At 35.2% G+C, this 23,622-nt stretch overlaps 4 protein-coding genes and 1 long non-coding RNA gene across 7 annotated transcripts; 4 read left to right on the forward strand and 1 right to left on the reverse strand.

Moving 5' to 3' along the window:
* Positions 1-1,866: 1,866 nt before the first annotated feature.
* LOC102605847 (coiled-coil domain-containing protein 22 homolog) lies at positions 1,867-5,195 on the forward strand. Of its 2 annotated transcripts, XM_015308156.1 has the most exons (7): positions 1,867-2,158; positions 2,450-2,890; positions 3,119-3,342; positions 3,445-3,591; positions 3,902-4,126; positions 4,218-4,348; positions 4,881-5,195. In XM_015308156.1, exons 1-7 carry the CDS (start codon positions 1,895-1,897, stop codon positions 4,997-4,999), a joined length of 1,551 nt encoding a protein of 516 aa, XP_015163642.1. In that variant the 5' UTR covers positions 1,867-1,894; the 3' UTR covers positions 5,000-5,195. The 2 variants fall into 2 exon arrangements, with proteins under 2 accessions (XP_015163642.1, XP_006346116.1); XM_006346054.2 differs by lacking the exon at positions 4,881-5,195 and having other exon boundaries at positions 4,218-4,663.
* A 263-nt stretch (positions 5,196-5,458) lies between these two features.
* LOC102592558 (uncharacterized) lies at positions 5,459-11,288 on the reverse strand. Its single transcript, XM_015308097.1, has 8 exons — positions 11,010-11,288; positions 10,262-10,305; positions 9,988-10,114; positions 8,947-9,630; positions 8,197-8,497; positions 7,512-7,869; positions 6,260-6,730; positions 5,459-6,121 (listed from the first exon to the last, which is right to left on the reverse strand). The coding sequence occupies exons 1-8, from the start codon at positions 11,173-11,175 to the stop codon at positions 5,813-5,815; spliced, it is 2,460 nt and encodes an 819-aa protein (XP_015163583.1). The 5' UTR covers positions 11,176-11,288; the 3' UTR covers positions 5,459-5,812.
* Positions 11,289-11,899: 611 nt separating this feature from the next.
* LOC102606185 (transmembrane protein 230) lies at positions 11,900-15,015 on the forward strand. Of its 2 annotated transcripts, none has more exons than XM_015308158.1 (3): positions 11,900-12,035; positions 13,921-14,234; positions 14,770-15,015. In XM_015308158.1, the coding sequence occupies exons 2-3, from the start codon at positions 13,958-13,960 to the stop codon at positions 14,847-14,849; spliced, it is 357 nt and encodes a 118-aa protein (XP_015163644.1). In that variant the 5' UTR covers positions 11,900-12,035; positions 13,921-13,957; the 3' UTR covers positions 14,850-15,015. The 2 variants fall into 2 exon arrangements, with proteins under 2 accessions (XP_015163644.1, XP_006346117.1); XM_006346055.2 differs by having other exon boundaries at positions 11,901-12,098.
* Positions 15,016-15,864: 849 nt separating this feature from the next.
* LOC107060345 (pentatricopeptide repeat-containing protein At5g66520-like) lies at positions 15,865-17,841 on the forward strand. Its single transcript, XM_015308159.1, has one exon. It carries the CDS (start codon positions 15,902-15,904, stop codon positions 17,783-17,785), a length of 1,884 nt encoding a protein of 627 aa, XP_015163645.1. The 5' UTR covers positions 15,865-15,901; the 3' UTR covers positions 17,786-17,841.
* Positions 17,842-18,837: 996 nt separating this feature from the next.
* LOC102578194 (uncharacterized) lies at positions 18,838-22,143 on the forward strand. Its single transcript, XR_367202.2, has 3 exons — positions 18,838-19,140; positions 20,687-20,806; positions 21,633-22,143. It is a non-coding gene; the product is annotated as an uncharacterized lncRNA (long non-coding RNA).
* The last annotated feature ends 1,479 nt before the right edge of the window (positions 22,144-23,622 follow it).

The following is a 23,622-nucleotide window of genomic DNA, read 5'->3' on the forward strand; positions in this document are numbered from 1 at the left end:
AAAAAACAATAATCTTCCTAATGGAGAACCGAAAGAGATATGAGGACTTAGGCATATCTAAAAAGAAGTCTTCTCCCATGTATTCTATTTACTCCTTTATACCTTTTCTTCCGGTCTTTTTTGCCTATCATATATAGATGCAATAGTTTTTTTGATTATCCTCTTCTCAAGTTGAATGACATGAGTTTCTTTCATTTTTCAATGGTTATCATCCAGTTCTTAAATAGTAGTGAAAATGTCTGTTCAAATTCTATTTTCAGTTCTAAATAATAGTCTTTTAATATATAGATGGGAAGATGAAAAATACAAATCATAATTAGACTAAGTAAGAGAATTAACATTGCCACTAATTACTGCTCTGAACGTGGAATCTAGTCTAGTTTGAATGGATAAGAAGATGAAAAATATAAATCATTGTAATTAGTAAAAAATAAGGTAATTACAAACCATCTCATTAATTATTAATTTAATATTAATTCACATATATAATAATACACTTTTAATACCTTAGTAATAAATCAAATAAATAAAATCAGTAGCATTAATCTGGTAAATGGGGGGTCTTTTCATATACCAGTAATTATTCTAGGCAATACATACATGTACAATTGATATTATCTAAAAATATATCTTTTCACATTCCAAGCATTGAAGTATTTGCTTAGTCCTTTGAGTTTCTTCTGCTAATATCATTTATGGATAATGTTTAATCTATACTTCATATAAGTAGAGAAAAGTGTCAAATCACTTGATAATTTTTCTCTTTCTTCGTCAAAAATTTCCTTTAATTCTTACTCCTAGAATTCAGCCTTGAGAACGTTGGGATAGAAAATTTACTTTAGAAAGAAGCAGATGATTAAAAAAAACTGCACACCTTTAAAAAATGTGGAGCATTAATATAGAAATGCAAGTAAACCTAGAAATACTACTGTTAAACTTCTTATGTAACGTACCTAAAATGTGTAATTAAGTCTTCAAACTTTTAAAATTTTACTATAAACCTTTGAGGTAATTTTAATTTTACTATTTACTATTAAATTAATTAGATGTTTGATTATTAACTCACCCTAGAACGTGTATTTAGTCTTAGTTAATTTAAATTTTACTATTTATTATTTAATTAATTAAATATTTGATTTAGTGTAGAGATAAAATGGTAATCTAACTTTTCACTTTTGAAGCTTCCCACTTATAATAATATATGATTATTATTAGACTTCTAATAATATTTGAAACTATAAGGAATGAAAATGTAAACAACTTAAAAACAAACTATTTTATCATTCAGATCTATGTTGCACCGACTCTTCAAAAATGTTACTGGAGGCTTGTCGGATCCTTAAAAAATGGTGTGGTTTTAATGAATCCAACACGAGCAACAACATTTTTATAGAGTCCAATCAACTTAGATAAATATAAGGGAGTTACTGGATGAAATAATATTGATAGGCAAATATTATAGGAAAAAATAGATGATTTCTAATATAAAATAAAAATAATAATATTGTCAAATTTTTCATAGGATGCCAAATGAAAGGGAATATGTAATTATTGTACTAATAAGTTATTACCTCCTGCTCTAACAACTTGTTTGGATGATTTTTACCTGTCGTTTTATAATGTATCGTTATTTTTGTGAATTATAATTTTGTATAAATCTATATTGTTTGTTATGATTTAATAACATCTTTGTTATTTGGTATGATTTATCAACAATTACTCATACAAATAATCTAAAACAACTTTTTTCTTTTTCAAATTTATCACCAATTTTACCTTGTGAATATATTAAGTTATTAAATTATTAAAACTTCCAATAAAATTATTAAAATACAAAGTATATTAATGGAATAATAAAGGGATCTAAACCCCTGTCAAAATCTTCAGAGGAGAAATGGAAGAATCGCAAGATATTCTACTGAACTCCATCGCCGGCTCCGGTGTGACGATTCCTCCCGGTGTATCATCGGTGAAAGATCTCACGACGGCGACGTTATTCTCCATATCCTCCCAGGCATTGCACCTCATCGACCGCCAAAACTCGTCGATTCCCGCTTCCTTGCCGGAGAATTCAGTTGCGGACCGCTCAAAGCTCTGCTCGGAGCTTGCCTCCGCTTTCAAATCCATAGGTTTCGTCGGAGATATCAGCTTTCACAAGGTTTTACTTACTACTGTTATATATACCTCTCCATTGTTTTCTTCTTCTTTTGATCTATGTCGAAATATGTCGTCGTTTTGCAGCGTTCTGCACGTTTCGAAGCTGATTTTGCAGACGAAACCGAATTTCTTACTAATTATTTTTTTCCTGTGTCAAATTATACGCGCTCGTAGTAGGTGATGCAGCTCGATGCGGAATTAATTGATTTTGATTTGCATTAATTCTAGATTGCTTCATGTGTTTGTTAGATTTGTGCTTAGAGAAAGCATTTTGTGTTTATTGCTTAGGCAGTTCCTTTATCCATCGGAAGAGGACTTGTACGAGTTGATACGGTTCTTGGTTGGGAGGCTATCTGATGTTGAAGCTCGAAAAGATGTAGTTGGAGAATCTAAAAGAGTTCTTAAGACTCCAGAAGAAAAGCTTGATGATGCAGGACTGCTGCCACGTAAGGGGCTTTTGGAGAGACAGTGGGATCCATTGATGAGGATGACACAAACACCAGAGGCATCAAAGGAATCTGATCTTATTCCGAATAAGATGGAAGAGTTCTATAATGGTGTTGATATACCTATAGAAGGTGGAGCTGACTCTAGCAATGAGACATCAAGTGGTGAACAAGACGTCCTAGATTTGGTGGAGGGCGTGAGGAGGAGCTCTTTGAGAGACGGTGAGCATAATTTTGAGTATGGACAAGGACAACAATCAACTTCACCATGCGTGTGTTTGCCTCAGGTACTTAATTATAGGTGGATTGCATTGCATCTTTAGTATATTGTGGTAGACCTTTTAGGCTTTGAGCTAGTTGTCCAATAGAGCAGACCAAGCCAATGATTTTTGAATTGGAGCATATGAAGATAACAGAAATAGGGAACAAACAATGATACTATTTGATTTGGTAGTTAGGCATTCAGAATGCCTCCAACATGTCGTCTTATCTTCTAAATTCGCGCCATATTGCAGACAAACTGCAAGACGGAAACTTTACAAGATCAAAAGGAAAGGCTTGTGGAGAATTCAGTCTCAAGCTCGGTTCAATTAAAAGAACTGCAAGAAAAAATTGATTTGTTGAAAGCAGCAGTGGAAATGGCTTCTGATCACAACCATCCCAGTGACTTTTATGTGAATCAGCTAAACGATCAGGTGGAAGTGAAAAGGGGCAAAATTGTTGAAATGGAGAGTCGCTGGTAGGATAATGATGTTTCTATATTTTGAACATATTTACTTATATTTTCCCTATTGAAACTTGGATGATATCAATTGTTAAGCGTTTTTAAAATCTCGTACAGCATTGATAGAAGCAAGGCCCTTGAGCAGCAGAAGGTTTCTCTTGAGGAAAAGTTAAGAGCAACAGAACCAGAGACCTATGTAAAATATAAAAAGGTGGAAGAGATTGAGTTGAAGCTGGAGTATATATTAACCGAAAAGAAAAGAAGGTACCATCTTTTATTAGGTCATGCAAAATATCCGTCGTTTATTCAATTACGTAGTTGAGCCAAGAGCGAAATTGAGAGAAGAAACTGTACCATTGTTGGACATTTAAGAATTTTCATTACTCATTATGGAAAGAGGTCAAGTAGCGTGGGCCTATTTGTATATGAGAGCTTTTAATGCCGCTTAAAGCCTTGTTCATATACCTTGAAAAATGTTATTTTGGTTACAGAGTAACTCATTTCTCTAAGCATGTAGAGAAATTTAATCAACTTGGTAGCTTTGTCTGAATGTTTGCTATGTGTCACTCTGCAGAGAGGACAAACTCATTGAACTCTCAGCCAAGGCTGAGAAGCAGCCCAAACTGCAACCTAGGAGAACCTACATTCAGCGTGTTGAAGAGATCACCAAAAACAGCCGGAAGCAGGATGTTGACATAGAAAGAATATTAAAAGAAACAAGGGAGCTTCAGTTGGAGAGCAACTCTGTCCAAGAACGGCTTAATCGAACTCATGCAGTGGTGGATGAGACGGTGTTCAGGTACAATCTTTTGATATTCTGGTGACCTCGAATTTAACATCTTCAGGAGAGTGTAGATTGTTCTGATGTAAGTTGTCTTATCTTTTACAAGGGAGGCAAAAAAAGACCAAGTGGGACAACAAGCTTACAGGATACTGACTAACATCCATGACAGCTTTGAACAAATAGCTGAAAATCTTCTTGCAACAGATAGAACTCGACGAGAAGTGTCTGATTATGAAGGCAAACTTGCAACTATGGTGTCTCGAAGTGTTGATATTGACAAGATGAAAGCAGATCTTGATACTATCAGGAGGGAAAATGATCTTCTAGAAAAGAAATTATCCAAAAACTCATCATAAAGTGTAGGGTAGAACAGTTGGGGTTGATTGGTTATTTAAGATGAATGTTATGAACACTTACGTTTCATTTTATGCTGTAATGTTCTAGTAACACACACATTATCTACCTATCAACTTTTTGTGGAATCCATTGCCGAGTGATAATAGTGCTGCAATATCTTGATGATATTGAGACTTGCTCTTGTTGTACTCGGGATTTCCCATCGCAACATTATAATCTTCATTATTTGATTACCAAGAAATCATCAGAGGCTAAACTTGGTGGATAATGAATCCGTAACGTGCCCCTAATACATACTCCATGCTTTTTGTACTAGCAAAAAACCTTGCCAGATATTGTAACACATCATAGGATATTGCACTAAAGGTTTGTTGGAACAAAAAAAAAAAAAACACCCAAACTGATTATGAAGGCAAACTTGCAACTATGGTGTCTCGAAGTGTTGATATTGACAAGATGAAAGCAGATCTTGATACTATCAGGAGGGAAAATGATCTTCTAGAAAAGAAATTATCCAAAAACTCATCATAAAGTGTAGGGTAGAACAGTTGGGGTTGATTGGTTATTTAAGATGAATGTTATGAACACTTACGTTTCATTTTATGCTGTAATGTTCTAGTAACACACACATTATCTACCTATCAACTTTTTGTGGAATCCATTGCCGAGTGATAATAGTGCTGCAATATCTTGATGATATTGAGACTTGCTCTTGTTGTACTCGGGATTTCCCATCGCAACATTATAATCTTCATTATTTGATTACCAAGAAATCATCAGAGGCTAAACTTGGTGGATAATGAATCCGTAACGTGCCCCTAATACATACTCCATGCTTTTTGTACTAGCAAAAAACCTTGCCAGATATTGTAACACATCATAGGATATTGCACTAAAGGTTTGTTGGAACAAAAAAAAAAAAAACACACACACACATTCAAGAAGGACAATAGCTCATGGGTTTATCTTTATAGTGACCAAAGGGCAAATGTCAAGCCTTTCAAGATGTAATAGTATCTTTTTGCTGTCAAAAGTTGATATACAAGCTAGAAAGAGAAATGGAAAGAATTGGTATCTTCACCAGCTCCACTCAAACATCAAAAACTTCTCCAGCCTAGAAAAGATCAGGGAATTGAGGAAAGCTAATGGCTAACTATCAAAAGCAAGAAACTTTATCTTAGAACGAAAGGTTGAGAAGCCAACATTCCAACATAATCTCACTGAGAGTGCCTAGTTTCTAGCCACATCTAATGTACACTTAAGGGAACGGCTTTGATCTATCAGTAATGTCTATACTACATACTTGGGTGATGTAAACAGTAAACATATCTATGGTCTTTATTCTTAGACGTTTTCTCTATTCAGCAATTTGTTATTCCAATGAATATTAGCTTGAGGTTGTTGAAAAGCACCAGATGTAGGAAGGCCAGAATCACCTGATCTGGCAACAGTTTGAGGTTGCTGGGCTAGGGGTTGAGCATTAGATTGTGCAACTATTGTCTGAGATGCATTAATTCCAAGATAAGAGTTATTGGAAGAATGTGCTGGTGCAACAGCAACGTGCTGGTCCTGAGGGATGTTGTAAAAATAATTGGTCTGAAGCATTGATTGATCACGTCCAGGTGCAGAGTTTCTGTAATGGGAACCTTCATTCTGCACGAAAAGATTAGGTGATATCTCAATATCAGAATTGGACAGAAACCGATACATGCTTTATGATGCCACATTCAAATCAACCAAAAGTAGGAAGGAGATTAGTTAGAAAAGGAAAACGGGGATAAAAAACCAAACCTGCTTGTGCATGGAATAGACATTCTTTTCTTTCAGATCAGGTGTAGTGAGATTTTCATTGCTAGCAGAACAAACTAGAGCTGGAGTTCCACTGTATGAGACAGTTGATGACCCATATGAACTGTAGCCAGTAGGGATGCCAAAGTGGTTCGTGTTTCCAGCAATAGCTGCTGGTTTGTATAGGGATTGAAGTGGTAATTTGACACCAGCAGCAGTAACTGATGGTGACATATAAAAGTTGGCAGGAGAAGGCTGCTGAGGGAATCCACTCGGGCCCAAAAACTGGTGGGCACTCTGTGGCATGTAAAGGTGGGGAATGTAAGGGTTATACGGCATATAATTAGGAGGAAATGGTTGGCGTACTAAAGGAAACAAATGTGAAGGAACGCTGACAGAACTCTGCCCAAGGCCTATGGGTTGAGCCACAGGTTGATTAGAGCCCAATGTTGAAGGAGCTTGAGAATTCCCACCCTGCAGCAGGCCATAGATTTATAAAACCTTAGTCAGACCAAAAAGAACAGACACAAAAAAGAGACGACATAGTGGGTGATGTTGGAAGGGAAGTAAGATAAGCCACATAATTCAAGAGCCAACAAGCACCAAATAGACAAAATTTAATTCGATATGTCAAATACCTTCAATTTTAAGCAAAGACAACATTCTTCTACAAGTAATGTCACAAGAATCTCCAGCAAATGAAAGAAGGTAAGGTTCAACGTCCCATATATACATATATGTGTATCTTGGTTGGGGTCCTTGGGGAAGAAAACATTGGGGGAGTGAGAAATATAAAAAATTATTTGCAAGCCAGTTCTTGTCTGCTCTGACAGAGGTAATTGGTCAGAAAGATTGGTTTGTTTCAAAACTCACTGGTTTGCCAATGATCACTCTGCTAATGGAAACTTAATGCATTAAGAGCTTTATGTTCATATCCATCTCTTTGTTTGATATAAAGGAAAGCACTGAGTAAGTGTTTTACCATGGATATACACAGGATATAGTTTTAGTGGACTGTTGGCCAACACAAAGAAAGCACTTCCACTCAGGAGATGATGTCTACTCTGAGTGTTTCATGGTTCAGCTCAGATATTGTAGAAAGAAATACCAAATAAGCAACTAATCTGCAAGTGAGCCTAGAAATTATGCCAAACTTGTTCTATCTTAAAGTAATCCTTCAATAGCCAATACTACAAGATCTTCCCATTCAAATTGTTTACACAGTTAGCATTGTCTTATGTAAGAGGAAACTGACTAAATATTCATTTTGACAGCACAGACTGGACCAAGGGAAAAGAAAGCCTTTCGAATGAAATATGGGAAGTAGAGATGTTTTAGGGACACAATGACATGCCTGCTGTTCTGGTCCCTCAATACACACAAGATGGGGCCCAAGCATGGGTGGTACAAAACCCAAGCTATAATCAGGAGGAGTCTGGAGAAGTGGCAATTGTGAACCTGCAGAAGGTGGACATTTCTCTGACTTTGACGGATCATACACTGGAGAAGCACCAGATACTTCAAAAGGTGATATATTTTCAGATCCATGTTGGTGCGACAGCAGATTGTCAGGATAATCACCTCTCTGAGCTGCTGAAGATGCATCTTCGTAGCTGCAGTTAGTTTTATATGGTGATGAGAGGCCAAGTATAATATATAAAGAAAAGATTACCCAATAAACAGTTACTGTGTTACAGATTAGATCAGGATAAGCATAATGACATGGCCATCCTAATGTTACTATAAGCTACGAAAAAAACTCGACAGTCCAGAGGCAATTTGGTCATGGAATCTTCATCAAAATGTTATACATGATTGCAAAAATATATTGACATGCTCACAGACAACAACGAATCAGCAAAAATGATTCAGTAGAGATACATTTAGATATATAAAATCACAAATGAATACAAGACATGACATGTCACTCCGTTACCTACCTCCCAGGTTCCATGGAAGTAGTATCATTAGCTGGAACAGTCTCCACAGGCATTGAGTCTTTGCCACAGCTTATGCTTTGATCCAATTGAGGATCCAAACTACCGAAAGTCAATCCACTCCTAAAAGATTCAGGTACTTGAAGATTATTCGGAAAAATAACAGGTTGACAACGGGCAGAGACATTTAACTTCTCTAACTTCATGTCAAGCTGTGGAACTGCTTGTTCCACAGAAGAATTTGGTTTAGAAACTGATGGTAAATTTTCTCCCTTTGCAACAGCTGCTGCCTGAGATGGCAATACTGCATCAAGATTATGATAAAGTGAGATTACCAAGAAAGGAAAAGTAAAAGAAGAAAGTGAGAATCACAAGAGTTTTCCTTTCTCTCCTCCTCAAAAGCAACACATGGTAAGCTCATGATGGTTATGCTACAAATATCTGATTTTCTAGAAAGCCAACCAAATTCAATGATTGAACAGACGAGAAAGCATGTAAGCAGTTATCCACTTCATGAATTGGTCGCAGTGAAATGCACTTGTAAGATAGAGCCAGCTATTTTTCTCATGTATATCTCGAAAACCACATTAACAATAATACTTTGGCCTTTGACATTGAGCAATGAGTAACTGAAATAGTTTACAAGAAATCCATCCACATTACTTAATTGAGGAGGTTGTATCCCCCTTAAATTCAGACTTTCAGAAAAGATAAAAACAATTAAAGGAGAGTCGATATAAATCGAAGTGGTACCTCCTGAATGACCTTTAACTTGTTTGGAATGCTGACTTTCATGATTTGCAACTGGTTGTATGGCAGTGACTGAAACTCCCCAGGATTCTTTTGGCCCTGTTGTGTTTATGTAGTTTACAGTTCTAGTGACTGCATTAGTATTTTGGGGAGCATCTTGACAAGCATCTGATGTTCTCTTATTCGCAGGAGACACAGTGTAGTCGGTAACAGTGCGCTGGCCACCTATCTCACGTTTTATCGTACCAACTGTTCCTGGATTTCGTGGGTTCAAGGCTGGCACTAGCACAGGATCCGATGAAGAAGAGTAGACACCAGAAACTGATGCTGAAGTTGTGCTTTTCACAAGCTCATTAGGTATCGATATGAAAACTTTATCTTTAAATCTGGTTCCAGGTGCAAAGGTGGGGGTGGGGGTAGGAGTGGGGCCAGGATCCAAGTTCAGATGATGATTTATTAAATTAGGAGGTACAGTTGAAACTTTTGCCAACTTATTTACATTAACAAATGAAGTAACCCTACTGACATGACTAGGATCATCTCCAGCAACCTCAACAGCAAATTCTTTGCTAGGATGTATACTAGCATCTTCTGTTTTACGTGCAGGTGGCATGGAGGCCTTAGAAATTCTATCCTTCGAACTATTGACTCCATTTTCTTTCTTAATGTATCTTCTGCCATTGGCATCTGTCGACAATAAAGAAAGAGGGTAATTTCACATTGCAAGCCATAAATACAGGAAATACATCTCCCTCTATCAATATGAAACACTCTTCCGAATTCCAACAGATGCCATGTTAAATAAATGATAAGAAACAGTGCATATATCAAAATATTGCACATGAAGGCAGGAGTGGACCAGCCAGCATCCAACTACTAAGGAGGAGGACTCTTTTCTTTGCTCATGAAAGTTGCTCAATTATTCTTGAAATGTATGCTCAAAGACTCAAAATAGTAAAACTAATACCCAACATTCTGGATACTCAAGAAAACTAGGTGATTAATCGATCAAGATCAAGACCACATTATGACAGTAACTCTTACCCCAGGTTGAAGTCCCATATTTACTATCAGTGATGTAATTTGCAGAAATTATCTCACGACCATCCCTAGCCCTTCTCTGCATGCCTGACATCCACCTGTAATCGTCAGAAGTTTGGCTGCTGGCTTTCTGTGATAAACAGATGGTGGAAAAATGAATGATCAAGCTAAGTGAATTTTTTGTAATAATATCTATAACGACTATCCCCATATTACTAGCTGTGTCCCCTGAATAATCCTAGTTTGAATCAACATAATCATTAAGAGAAATGCTTACTGTTTTCTTTCTGTCTCGTTTCTTTTTCACCTCATGAAAAGTATCTGCAGAATTAGATAGTGTTTGCTCAAGTGAAGAAAACAATAATGTAATAGGCTCAGCAATTACATGAATTCATGACGGATTATGAAACTTAGATAATATGTTCCATAGAAATCGCCAAACTATGTAACGAGATAGGCATCAAAGAGGCAGATATGGAATCAACAACCAACAGGGATTTCAAGAATGGTAGAACAAAATATACTCCTAGTTTCCATATAAACATATACTGACATGAGTTCTAAGCATAGACGAAGTACCCTACTCTAAAGCATAAAAAGGAAAGAAAACAAAAACAATTAGAAGTATTTGCTTCTTATTCTTCCTGCAGTACCATGTGTATACCGGTGAAACCACAATTAGCAAAATTGACCAGATATTCACAAAATTATAAAATGATTTTTTTCTATCCGCCTTGGTAGACAAAGTTACATCGCCTTGGTTAACAAAGTTATCTGGTACCTGTTGTTGCTAGTGGGAGATGAAAGATATCCCATGAAATTAGTCTGAGTTGCGTGCAAGCTAGCCCAAACACCATGATTATAATATGAAAAAAGTTTGTGAAACATACAAGCATCAAATCAAAATCAAAATGTTGTGAAAGCACAAACATCAAATCAAGCTTTGTTTGGATGGTTGTTAACTACTATTGTATCGCTAAACAAGCTAAATAATTATATAAATTGGTGATTAAGGTAACAATTACCGAGATATAAAAGCTTCTGAGCGGTATCATTGGGATCCATATTGCATTCCTTAAGCATCGCGTAGATGTCTTCATCGGTGTGCTTGCCGGCGGCGATCTCCTTTATATCGTCAATCGTTTTCCGAACATTGCTCGGAATTATAATTCTCGAAACGCCGGTGCTCATGGTGACAATGAGAACGGAGAAATTACAGAATTAGATTCACATGTACCCAAATAGGAGCATGCACAATTGAAATCATTACGAGAAAAACACAAATGATTGCAAGTTACTTTAAGATAGAGTACTTATATTTTTCTTAAAAGATATAATATATAAATATGCTTTTTAATTTGATTTTAGCTGACATATACACTCTCTGATTTGGATATGTATAAATAGACACTGAAACTTGTATAAATTTGAACAAGTAGATACACGTATTACATGGAGAACACCATATTGAATGTTGTGTAGGACATGAATTGTAACGTAAGATACCAAGTAGGATATGTATGTCTACTTGCTCAATCGTATATAAGTTTAAGTGTATACTTATACACACCTAAAGTTGAAGGGTATAAATGTCAAATAACATCAAATTAAAAAACACGTTTATGTATTATGTCATTTAAAAATACATATTTATACAAGAATTATCTAATAATAACATTTTAAAATGACTTGTAAATTAATAATTAAATCATCAACAATTAATAATTGATATCTTAATGATTTAACATATTTATAAATAGCTTATAAACTAAATTGATATATTTAAAAATGAGCTGAATCAGAAAAGCATCCCTAATTTATGTTGTATTTTTATCATGATATGAAAAGTGTAAATACTTGGTTTTGTATATAGAAAGAATGTTTATTAGAAGAATTTTTAGTACTTTATATATTATTAGGATAAATGTGAAATTGAATAATTATTTAGTAGCATTAGAATCGACAAGAAAATTATACTAAGGATCAAAGAGAAATTGCAGTATCGGGTCAAAATTGGGCGCGATTTTTCGGGTCTACTGTAATCGTCGCCGGTAAGCTTCCGTCGGTGTTCCGGTCACCTTGTTCAGTGAATTTGTGCTTTCTTTCTCTTCAAGGTTAGTGTGAAGTTTTTCGAATTAGCAGAATGTTTTATTGATTTATAAGTTTTTGAATGATAATGCATCCTGTTTTTGGTAGGTGTAGCCTGTAGGCTTATTGATTGAGTTGGATTCGTATGTGATTTGATTTCTGATGAGTATTGATATTGGTTTGGCCTTCATGGATGGAAAAAAATTGATTTTTTTACTTGATAGAAAGAAATGGCATCTGGAATTTCTGATTGTTTGATTTTGATGTTCCTTAGAAAACACTCAAAAGAATTTACCTGATTTAAAAAGCCACTTAAGAATTATGAAACATTTGATAGTCCAAACAACAACGAATACCCGGTGCAATTCCACAAGTGGGATCTGGGGAAGGTAGGATTTATGCAAATATTGCCCCTACCTTTATGCGGTAAAGAAGTTGTTTCCAATAGAGATTTAGCTTAAAAGAAAAGAAGAATTCGAAGCACAATTATAGGATGTATGCAAACCTTGCCCTTACCTTGATCTACACATTCATGCGACCGAGACTGTGCAAAGGTAGAACACCTTGGAAACTTTGCTGACTTTATCTTCAACCTTGATTTTGCTATGCTCAATAAGAATCCGGAAGAGTGGAAATAGGTTCTGTTCCGCTTCCAAAGTCAGTCGTCTGCCGTTCACACTTGGGCAAAGACGACTCTCCAGAGGTTCTATTCTTTGTTAAGTAAAATTCTATCACTATATATAGTGTCTAGGGGATGCAGATGCTGTTGATTTATTGCAAAATGTATTTCGGAACAGAGGAAAAGCGATAGTGTCACTCAACTGAGACAGTCGACTATACATGTAGAGATCCTCTGGATGGCATATGTTTCACCAGGTTAATTCGGATTGGCATCTTACCAAATAAAAGTGTTCTCTTGACCATTGTTTTTCTGATTGACACCATTTTTCTTTTTTTCTCTAAAGAAAAAAAGTGTTCTCTTTACAAGTGCCTCAAAGTTAATAAGGGACAATTCTTCACTGTTAGAAGGTCGTCTTAGCCTTTCCAGCAAATTTCACAAAAAAAAGCAAGGAGATCAGGACAGTGCTATTTGAAAAGTTTTCCTTATGATACAATTCAGAAAAGGGCTGTCTATGATAGAATTGGTGTGATACTCGCTTAATTTAGTGCTTTGAATATCAAATTTATAAGAATGTGCCACCTGTAGAGCTTTACAAAATGGTCTATGAGTTTTATGAATCTCATATACTTTTCAAATTATAAGCGCCAAGTAGAAGCGATGTAAAGGTCTCACTAAATCCTGATTTGGGCATTTAGAATTTGATGATGCTTCAGTATGAGGATCTGGCCAAAGAAGACATTTGATGTTTTGGTTTGTTTGTTGAGATTTGGGATACACTGATTGCTGAAACCACTAAAATGCTGACGCAAAAATATCATTCCAAGACACTTTTGTAAGCCTTATAAACAAAAAACATTCCAGAAGTGATACTATTTTTTTTGTATTTCTCTAATAATTAGAGCAGCAATGTCGTTAGTGTGTTAGCGACAGATTAAAAGTCAGGAAAAGTTATCAACACTCATGTGTTGCAATACATGAAAAATGTGATATGTATTAATATACTTTTGTAACAGGGTCGACTGAAGTAGTGTTTCGCCTTTTTGTTATATGTGTTTATCGAACTAATCTTTAAAGTTATCCTCTATACCTAAGATGGTATTTATTTTTGAACTCCAGCTTACTTTGCCAACTTATTATATATTCTGGTAGTCCGATCCTTGTGTTCGTAATTGTTGGTGTTCTTTTGAGCTACCTTATTCAGGGTGATCATCTGACAAAATTTGCAGACTTCTATTCATATTCAAAGACTGGGAATTCTAGTGTATGGCTTCTAGGCGGAATATTAATTACAGTCGTCTCGCTGTGGATGAAGATGACGACTATTATGGAAATTCTGGCAAGCGAGCTGACCCTAGATTTGATTATTCACCAAAATCGTTGGATAGAATCCCCTGGAAGTCCATTGCCCTTGCTCTTTTTCTGCTCTTTCTGGGATGTCTGCTTCTCTTACTATCCTACTTCATCTTATCTGGTCATATGGAAGGAGAGAGTTCCCAGGCATATGGTCTCCTTGGACTTGGAATCCTCACTTTTCTCCCCGGTAAGTCAAAAACATACCTCAATTTATATTGCTTTGGATGCTTAAGCTGCAACGCTTTAGTCGATAATTGTTCAAGATATCCTCGAGGAGAGTGTAGTGGTTCATTAAATCCAGGATCAATTTGCGGCTGCACCATTTATTTGACAGCGTGATTATCAGTTTGTGTTAACAGGGTAACGTACACTGAATTTGCAGCACAATAAATAGGTGAGATAGTAAAAGGTTGAGCTACGTGTTACTGTATCTGTCCTCTCTGTAGTTGCTAGAAGCCCCATATCAAGGTGATTGTAGATCTGCACTTGAAAATAGTCATATTTAATCGATCTTTTGGGATGTCCATTACATGTTGTAAACTTCTGCAATAAGCAATAGATTCTACTTCAAGTCATATTTTCTCTGTTTTGTTTGAGTCTAATACTGACTACGCTTCTGGTTGCGTAATAAGTTCTCTTTTTAAGTTTGATATTCACTTTTTCATTTATAATTGATTAGGCAACTTCCAACGATCAGCTTTGACCTTGATAATTACTTGCAGGTTTTTATGAGACGCGGATTGCATATTACTCTTGGAGAGGTGCTCAAGGTTATCGATTTACTGCAATCCCTGAATATTGAGGTCTTCACATTTCATGTAAACTCTAAATGTAGTTACTAGTTTCTGTAATGAGTTTTGTGATAGTTTTTATTGTAACACACGGTTTGTCCTTTACATTTCAAATAACTTCTGAATGTAGTTACTGGTTTTCATATGAGTTTGAGTTTGATGAGTTTGCAGCATTTATTTTGTCCTAATCCCTTGCGTGTCGAGCGAAATTTTGTTCATTATGTAACTTTTGTATGGTCAGCGCCCCTATGTGCTGTATTCGGTACATCGGATTATACAGTATGAAGGACCAACTTCAGGAAGCACGAAGCAGTTTACGCCCTGTGGTTCTTGATTTTTCGATGTGCAAAATACTACATGGTTTGAGTTTGATACTTTTAGAACTTCCAATTTAAGAGAGGATGTTTCAAACTTGATTTATATATAAAGTAAAAATCATCATTGGATAAGCTGTGGTGATGCAGAATTGCCTCATAGATTCTTGTGCCTGTTCTGCTTTCTCATCCCGACTCTCGTACAAGTTTCATTTAGACACTTCAACTCGATTAAAACAAGCATTTTAAACATCTCTATAACTATACGGGACGCTCAATTGCGCTGATGTGGACAAAACATCAGTATCCAGATGAAAGTTGTCATGTCATTTTTCATCTTTACAAATATTATTGAGAGTTCACTTTCGCGCTAACTACATGAAGTTGACGCGGAATTTAGTCTAATCCTAATGCAAGTAGCCCAACAACAACAAAAAAAAGTACTACTCCCTCCGTTTCACAAAAAATGACCTCCTTTCCTTTTTAGTCAGTTTCAAAAAAATGACCTCTTTCCTTTTTTGGTAACATTTTACTTTTTGCTTTCCACGTGGCATGTTTAAGACCACAAGATTAAGGACAATTTTGTACATTTGACATAACTTTAATTTAGGACCACAAGATTCAAAAGTCTTCTTTAATTTCTTAAACTTCATGCCAAGTCAAACCAGACCAATCTTTTTGAAACGGAGGGAGTACTATATAGCCTATAGGCTTATGCTTCATTAGCAGCTAACATTGAAGCTAAGGCAATGCTGCATTCTGTTTGCTTGGCATCTCCACTTCACTCTCCAAAACTCAAAGACTCCATTAATGGCACTTCAGAAATACCCAATACTACCCTTCTCCACCATTTCACTTCTCCATTCGAGCTCAAACAAGCTGTTGCGTTTCTCATCAAAACCAATAAACCTCTTTCACTACTCCCACTTTCTCGGGTAGCTTCCATTTGCGCACTTTCTCCCGATTTCCCCTTTGCTCAACAGATTTTCAGCTCTGTTGAACAGCAAGAAGTTTCTATATGGAATAGCTGTTTGAGAAATCTTGCTGAAGGTAGTTCTTTAATTGATGCAATTTTCTTGTTTCATCAAATGCGTAGTTACAATGTGAGTCTTGACTGTTTCACTTGCTCATTTGTTCTTAAGGCTTGTGTTGGGTTACGGGATCTTTTACGTGGGAGAGTTGTTCATGGGTATGTAGAGAAACTTGGGTTTCAATCGAATTTAGTTTTGTTAAATGCACTTCTTCATTTGTATGCTACTTGTGGAGCAATGGCTGATGCGAACCTTCTGTTCGATAAAATGCCTCAACGAGATGTTGTGTCCTGGAACATAATGATTACCCAATTAGCGAAAAAGGGTGATGTTGATGGGGCGTTTGACTTGTTTGAGAAAATGCCTGAGAGAAATTTAAGGTCTTGGACTGCTATGATTACTGGTTTTGTTCATTGCGGGAAGGCTAAAGAGGCTATTAGACTTTTCGTAGAAATGGAAGAGACGGGGTTGAGGGCGAATGAGGTGACTGTAGTGGCCGTTCTTGCAGCTTGTGCTGATTTGGGTGCACTTGAATTGGGTAGGAGGATTCATGAGTATTCAAATAAGAGCGGGTTCAGGAGAAACGTTCACATTTGTAACACTCTGATTGACATGTACATTAAGTGTGGCTGCTTAGAGGCTGCAAAAGCTGTTTTCGATGAAATGAAGGAACGAACAATTGTATCATGGTCAACCATGATCCAGGGTTTAGCTATCCATGGGCACGGGGATGAAGCCTTAGAACTCTTCAACGAGATGATCAAAATGGGAATGATGCCTAATGAGATCACGTTTCTTGGAATCTTGCATGCATGCAGCCATATGGGGTTGATCAACAAGGGGCGCGAACTTTTTACTAGCATGAGTAGAGACTATAACATTTCCCCTCAAATCGAACATTATGGTTGCATGGTTGATCTCTTGAGTCGAGCAGGACTTCTTCAAGACGCATATGAGCTCATTACAAGCATGCCTATAAAACCAAATGCTGTTGTATGGGGTTCTTTTCTTGGTGGATGTAGAATCCAAAAGGATGTGAAAATGGCTGAGGAAGCTATCAGGCAACTAGGTGTCCTAGACCCTCTTAACGATGGATACTACATTATCATGTCTAACATTTATGCAGAAGCTAAGCGTTGGGAAGATGCAGCAAGGGTGAGGAAATTGATGAAAGATCGCGGAGTAAAGAAAACTCCAGGTTGGAGTTCAATTACTATAGCAGGAACAACGCACGAATTTGTGGCTGGAGATGATAACCATCCTCAGGCTGAGCAGATCTTTAAGAGATGGGATGAACTGCTAGAACAAATGAAGTCCAAAGGATATGTACCAAATACATCAGTGGTTCTACTTGACATAGAAGAGAATGAGAAAGAAAAATATGTGTATCGCCATAGTGAAAAATTGGCTCTTGTTTTCGGTTTGATGAACATAAAGCCAGGAGAAACGATCAGAATAATGAAGAATCTTCGCGTTTGTGAAGATTGTCATGCTGCTTTCAAAGTAATATCAGAAATTGTCAAGAGAGAGATAGTTGTGCGCGATAGGAATAGGTTTCATTGTTTTAAAGATGGATTTTGTTCTTGTAAAGACTATTGGTAACAAATCTTGCACTTGGAGACCTTTTGTATACTGCAATATATTGTTTTCTTGATTCAAATGAAGCATTGAACTTCCATTACTAAGTCAAAATATATTTGTTTTGATAATCGAGAAATATCTGAAAGTTAGTATCACATAATTCTAAACTTAGGAGATAATAGGCTTGGTTGAAATTGAAATGCAGTTTGTTGATGCTTGATTCTTGTCACTAATTTTAGATTTTACCAACATTTAAAAAAATATATTTAACAAAAGAGGAAAAACAGCATAATCATAACTTGCCAACGTGCTCTTAATAAATAAGCTAAAACATAGAATATTGATAAGGAAATGCAACATAAAAATCCCATGACAATAGATATATAATTGTACGAGCTCATATGAGATGGATGATAATGGAAGGGTCACAATGCATCCCTTTCCTATATTAAAAGGACCAGTCTACAATTTAATATTTTATTTTTACTCCAGACTTTTAATAATTATGTTTAATTTTTGGATTTCTCGATACAAAAATGGCAAAAATGATCATTTATGCTTGAGCGTAGACTCAAAACAATCGTTTAAGTATCCACTGAACAATGTTGGTGCTTCAAATTTACCAATAAGTTAAAACACTTGTAATCCAATCAAATATTTTCCAAATTTTATCAAAGTTGAACTTTTTAAAAAATAACTATATACACCAAGAAAGTCTCATCAAATCCTAAAATATGCCACACAATAAGTTGCACTAAATATTAAAAAAATATTTAAAATCAAGTTGAAATTATACCTCAAAAAACGTCACTAGATTTAAGAACTAAATTTAAAATAGCAAAAACTACAAAATTTCACCTCTAAATACGAGTTTCCGCTAATTTCCTTCTTCTTTTCATAGTTTCCATCAAATATAATAGACATAATTCGATAAATGTTTAACGAAGACTAAAATTATTAACTTTGCAAACTTAAAAGGACCAAAATTGTTCAATACATACTTAAGGGTATTTTTAGCTACTCTCAAACATAGAGACCATTTTTGCCATTTTCTCGCCCTGTTTGAATCTTCCAAAAACTACCATAAATGCCCAATAAAGTTTTGATTTTTCACAATATCAGTTCAATTGTATTTTGCAGAAATGGGATCTTCTGAAGGTCGAAGAGCAACTTTAATGGTGTATAGAAATCTATTCAAAGCAGTGAAAAAACATATAGGGAAGGAAGAACACAAAACTCATTTTACTGATTTCAGCAGGGAAGAATTCAAGAAGAATATAAATCTGGAATACCCAAAAGACTCTTCTTTTATTCAGCAAAGAATTAATCTTGCTCAAAATTATACTTATCTTCTCAATAGTATCCATCATCATAAGGTAGCTTCATCTCTTTAATTAATTATCCCCAATTTTTGTTAAGTTGTAGCCCCTCTTTTTCTTTGTTGCTTGTTGTATTGTATCATATTGTTATTTTAAGTATTATGTTTGTTATGATTGTTATGAAAGATTTCATTTTTCTGTATGATCACTTATTTGGTGTGGTTGTGTCCGGTGGCGGATTTAGGATTTTCACTAAACAAATGAAGAAGCCGAAAGTGGTTTTTACAATTTATGTATATGCATAAAAAGTAATTTTAACCATGTATAAACGGTGTAATCCTCGGCCCTACCTAGATATCCCCCTAGACTCGTGTCGTTATCTTATTTGGAAGGGAAGCCTTGTGTAACTGGTAAAATTGTTGTCATGTGACTAGGAGGGTATAGTTTGAGTGTGGAAACAACCTCTTGCGGAAATGTAAGGTAAGACTGCATACAATAGCCCTTCCCCAGACTCCATTCATAGCGGGAGCTTTTGTTTCTTGGCTATGATGAAATAGACATAGTTAATTATAACTCTTTATTATAGTGTTAGTAGTGGAAGAATATATGACAACATATCCAGTGTAGTTCTACGAAGTGGGGAAGTAGTGTTAGTAATGGTAGAATATATGAAAACAATTGTTAAAAAGTATTTAAAAGTTAGTTTGAGTGGCGTTTTAAAAGTGTTAGATAAATTTGGACATGAGAAGTATATATATGAAATATCTAGTTTGTTTATAATGTTTTAATTTACTTAGTTAAGGCATATAGCCTAGTGAATTGTAAGTATCACAGAAGGTAGTGAGGACAACAATGTTATGTGGATTGAATGTTTCATATCTAGTTGGTTTATAATGTTTTAATTTACTTGGTTAAGGCGTATAGCCTAGTGAATTGTAAGTGTCACAGAAGGTAGTGAGGATAACAATGTTATGTGGATTGAATGTTTAGCCTTTAAGGTCCTATGCACCTACAATATTAGAGCTCACAAAAATGTTGATGTCAAGATGTATGTGTAATCACACAATATCAGATAAGATTATAAGTCATCACATTCAGTAGAGAGTGGAAGTGGCACAGTGTAGGATAAAATAAGAGGTCACTTGAGATAGTGGTGCGATACTATGATAATTGGAGGTGCTGCAAGGGAATGAGGTAGACTGAAAATAATATGGAGGAAAATTCTCAGTAGACGTACAATTTCTTGGAATCAATGTGGATTTGTTAAGGATAAAAAGGGTTACATAGAGTCTATACCAATTGGTTAGATTAAGGTTTTGTTATTGTGTCATTGTTAATGTTGTATATTCGATCATATTACGAAAGATTTTTTTTCTTCTGATAAGCCTAATGTATAGCTGTAACTAGTCGTCTTATCCTTATTACTTGACCATAAGTTGAAACAATTTAAAGGGTGTCATGGGAAGTCTTTCTTTCTCAACTATAACATTTTTTGCGTGGTGAACTCACTCCGTGATCATGATTCTTTGGCTCTTACATTCTTGTTATCTTGAATTGTGATAATAATTATATCTTACAAATGTGGCTTTCTTTGTTTTTGCAGGACTTGTTATTTTCTTACAACATCGCAGTGGATAGATCAAATGAGATGGCAAAAGTGCTGGGCAAATCTGCTGCAAGTGTGGGTCTACGCCTTCCTGATGTTTATCAGCATTAAAAGTTGGTAGGTTTTCACTGTTTCCTTTCCATTTGCTTGATTATGTGACTTTGTGGTAAACGATGGATCCATTTATGTTGTGTTGTTTATGGTCCAAAAATTGCCATGTCATAGCATGTTAAGCTTGGAAAGTCTGCATGTCTAAGAAATGAAAGAATCAATGGAAATGACAGAGCTAACGAGCTTCATGTTGTAGCATGTTTCTCAAATTTACTATTTTTGAACTTCTTAATGGATGTTTCCTTTCTAGCAATTTGGTTAGGATCTAAATATACTTTTTTTCTTTGTTGATGAATCCGATGAATAGTTTTTCCATGTGGAAAGTAACCTCATTGCTGCAATGGCTAATTGAATTCAGGACTCAGATCATTAATTGGCTCATCTTGATAGAATTTAAGATTTCAGAAGCTGCATTACTCACTTTCTTTCGTCTTTTACTTGAGTGGTTGTATTGGACGTGAAATTGTGTAATCCAGGTCAAACAACTGTAATTGATGGAGTCGTAGCTAGAAATACATCTACCTAGGATTAGGTCCTGGATGGTGGTGGCTCCTGTGTTGCTATTGTCGGGTTGTTGATGGAGATTTGCATCTATGATGTTACTGGACATTGTGGTGGCTCTGATTTTGCCAAAAGCTTGATGTACTTTTATATGAATGAGTCGGATAAATTCTTGTGGAAATGTGAATGGTTCCATAAAACGTTTAACATTTACTACTTGTCTGCAAAATTTTTGATCCATTTCCACATTCTTGCTTGTTTGCAGCATATCCATCACATCGAGTCCATCTCTTATATATACACATTTTCTCAATGTACGTGTTGTTTGCAGTACTGGTATCATGTCGAAGGTGGTTTCAGATGATTCAACAAAACTGGAAGCTGATATTGCAGATATCCTAGAACAACTTTCATTCATATCTCCTTAGGATAACAATTTCACAGATTTGTCCTATGTTGGACAGAATGTTTTTGGTTTGATGAACACCAAACCATGAGAGACAATCAGAAAAATGAAGAATTTTTCGCGTTTGTGAAGACTGCTTCAAAGTAATATAAGAAATTGCCAAGCTAGAGATAGTTGTGCCTGATAGGTTTCATTGCATATGAGAACTCATTAGTCCATTTGAACATGTTGTTTCTGTTTGTTGCTATTGTCTCTTTTTCACTATTCATTCTACTGAGGATTTTTTTGAAACAACTTCTCTACCTACTTTATCATCCCTAAACCCCACTTACGGAATTTCACTGAATTTGTTGTCGTTGTTGTTGAGTCTCACTAAAATCTTGCAAGTTATGTTGTACAGAAACATTTGATCAATTATTGAAAAAGAACATGATTACTCCTTTGTTGTAAAAAAAATAATTAGTTGGGGTCAACAATGTCTAGTTGTTTTGTATTGTTGATTAGTGAATGTATAATCCTTCAATAAACTATGCAATTGCTCAAATAAACAATGGCTTTGAAAGTGACAGAGGTCAGACCAATTTGACCAAATCATGTCATGTCATGTCCCTTTGTAGAGTTGTGGAGTACCTCAAATTCAGGTACTCAACTATAATCTAAATTCTAAAATAATCATACTCTTTTTCGATTCGTATTATCTGTCTTTTAAAGTTTTCGCTTAATCATAAGAGTATTCGTTTACCTACTAACCAATGATGGATGGATAATATAAATAGTGTTTTTGATACATAGTATAAGAATGTTTTGTCTTTTAATTTAAATAATGTAAAATCAAAAGTCAAGTAGAGCACTAAGTAAACCTTACAAAAACTATTCATGAAGATTCTATAACTATTCCATATGAAAAATCACTAAAATTTTAATAAATAATATATTCTGAACTCATAATTTCTTGAAATATGTAATGATTTAGTCATAAGAACCTAATATGTTCTACCTTCTTTTTAGAAAAAAATACTCAGCAAATTTTAGTATATCTAATTATTTGGCCAGATTCAATCATTATTAGATATTTATAATAACATAATTTGCTTTAAAAAATTTAGGAAAAAAGGAAAAAATTGACATTATTCCCTCTTCACATGCAATTAAGAGTAAACCCGTGACTCTTTTTTTTCCTCTTTCTTAATTTTATATACAAAAATATTTTATATTTATTTGTTTGTTCTGTTTTAGATCAGAATCCAGACTGTTATGAGGTGACCTAATAAATACAACTGCTATGATCCATAACACAAATCATTTTCACTTATAAATTTTCCTACCTAAAATTAGATCTCATTTCTTAATTATTGCACCTAATTTGGACCATAAACCATTTATCTAATTGATTTGACTGCTAACAACTCTATGAAAGCCACCATTTCACAAGCCAAGAACCACAATATGGTGTGGCTAGTGGTTAATGGACCAAGCGCGTATGATAAGAGTTGAAAAATAAAATAAAAATTAGTTCGAGAAACACCCTACCACACGGTATGGGATGTTGTAAGGAGTGGAGTGTTAATGTAAAGTCAAGGTTGGATCGTGCAGAAAAAATCTTTGAACTAAGAGACATGTCAATTTAACTTTTCTATTTTTTAAGTTATTATACTAAGCTTTGTATGAAAATTTACCTACTTGTTGTAAGTGAACCTAACATGTTGGTGAAAAATATTTATACATTACTCAAATTATAAACTTGTAGAGCGCTCCGAGATGGAGTTAAGATCAATTTTAGATTCTTTCTGAGGCTTATCTTACCTTAACATCCAAATAAACAAAGGGCGAACACCAAAAAAGGATCATCACTATCTCTTAAAGAAAACTTTATCAAATAGGTTTTGCTTATTCACTCAAACAATGTATTAAGCAT

The sequence above is a fragment of the Solanum tuberosum genome, unplaced genomic scaffold (genome assembly GCF_000226075.1).
Source record: "Solanum tuberosum cultivar DM 1-3 516 R44 unplaced genomic scaffold, SolTub_3.0 scf00076, whole genome shotgun sequence".
NCBI lineage: Eukaryota > Viridiplantae > Streptophyta > Magnoliopsida > Solanales > Solanaceae > Solanum > Solanum tuberosum.

Bases quoted from the DNA above. Each gene is read 5' to 3' on its own strand.
- LOC102605847 (XM_015308156.1), top strand. From the start codon at position 1,895: ATGGAAGAATCGCAAGATATTCTACTGAACTCCATCGCCGGCTCCGGT. The intron at 2,891-3,118 runs GTACTTAATTAT...GCCATATTGCAG, and splicing joins CATGCGTGTGTTTGCCTCAG to ACAAACTGCAAGACGGAAAC. The intron at 4,127-4,217 runs GTACAATCTTTT...ATCTTTTACAAG, and splicing joins GTGGATGAGACGGTGTTCAG to GGAGGCAAAAAAAGACCAAG.
- LOC102606185 (XM_015308158.1), top strand. From the start codon at position 13,958: ATGGCTTCTAGGCGGAATATTAATTACAGTCGTCTCGCTGTGGATGAA. The intron at 14,235-14,769 runs GTAAGTCAAAAA...AATTACTTGCAG, and splicing joins AATCCTCACTTTTCTCCCCG to GTTTTTATGAGACGCGGATT.
- LOC102592558 (XM_015308097.1), bottom strand. From the start codon at position 11,175: ATGAGCACCGGCGTTTCGAGAATTATAATTCCGAGCAATGTTCGGAAA. The intron at 6,731-7,511 runs GTCAGTTTCCTC...GGCCTGCTGCAG, and splicing joins GCTGTCAAAATGAATATTTA to GGTGGGAATTCTCAAGCTCC. The intron at 6,122-6,259 runs GTTTGGTTTTTT...CTTTTCGTGCAG, and splicing joins TCTATTCCATGCACAAGCAG to AATGAAGGTTCCCATTACAG.
- LOC107060345 (XM_015308159.1), top strand. From the start codon at position 15,902: ATGCTGCATTCTGTTTGCTTGGCATCTCCACTTCACTCTCCAAAACTC.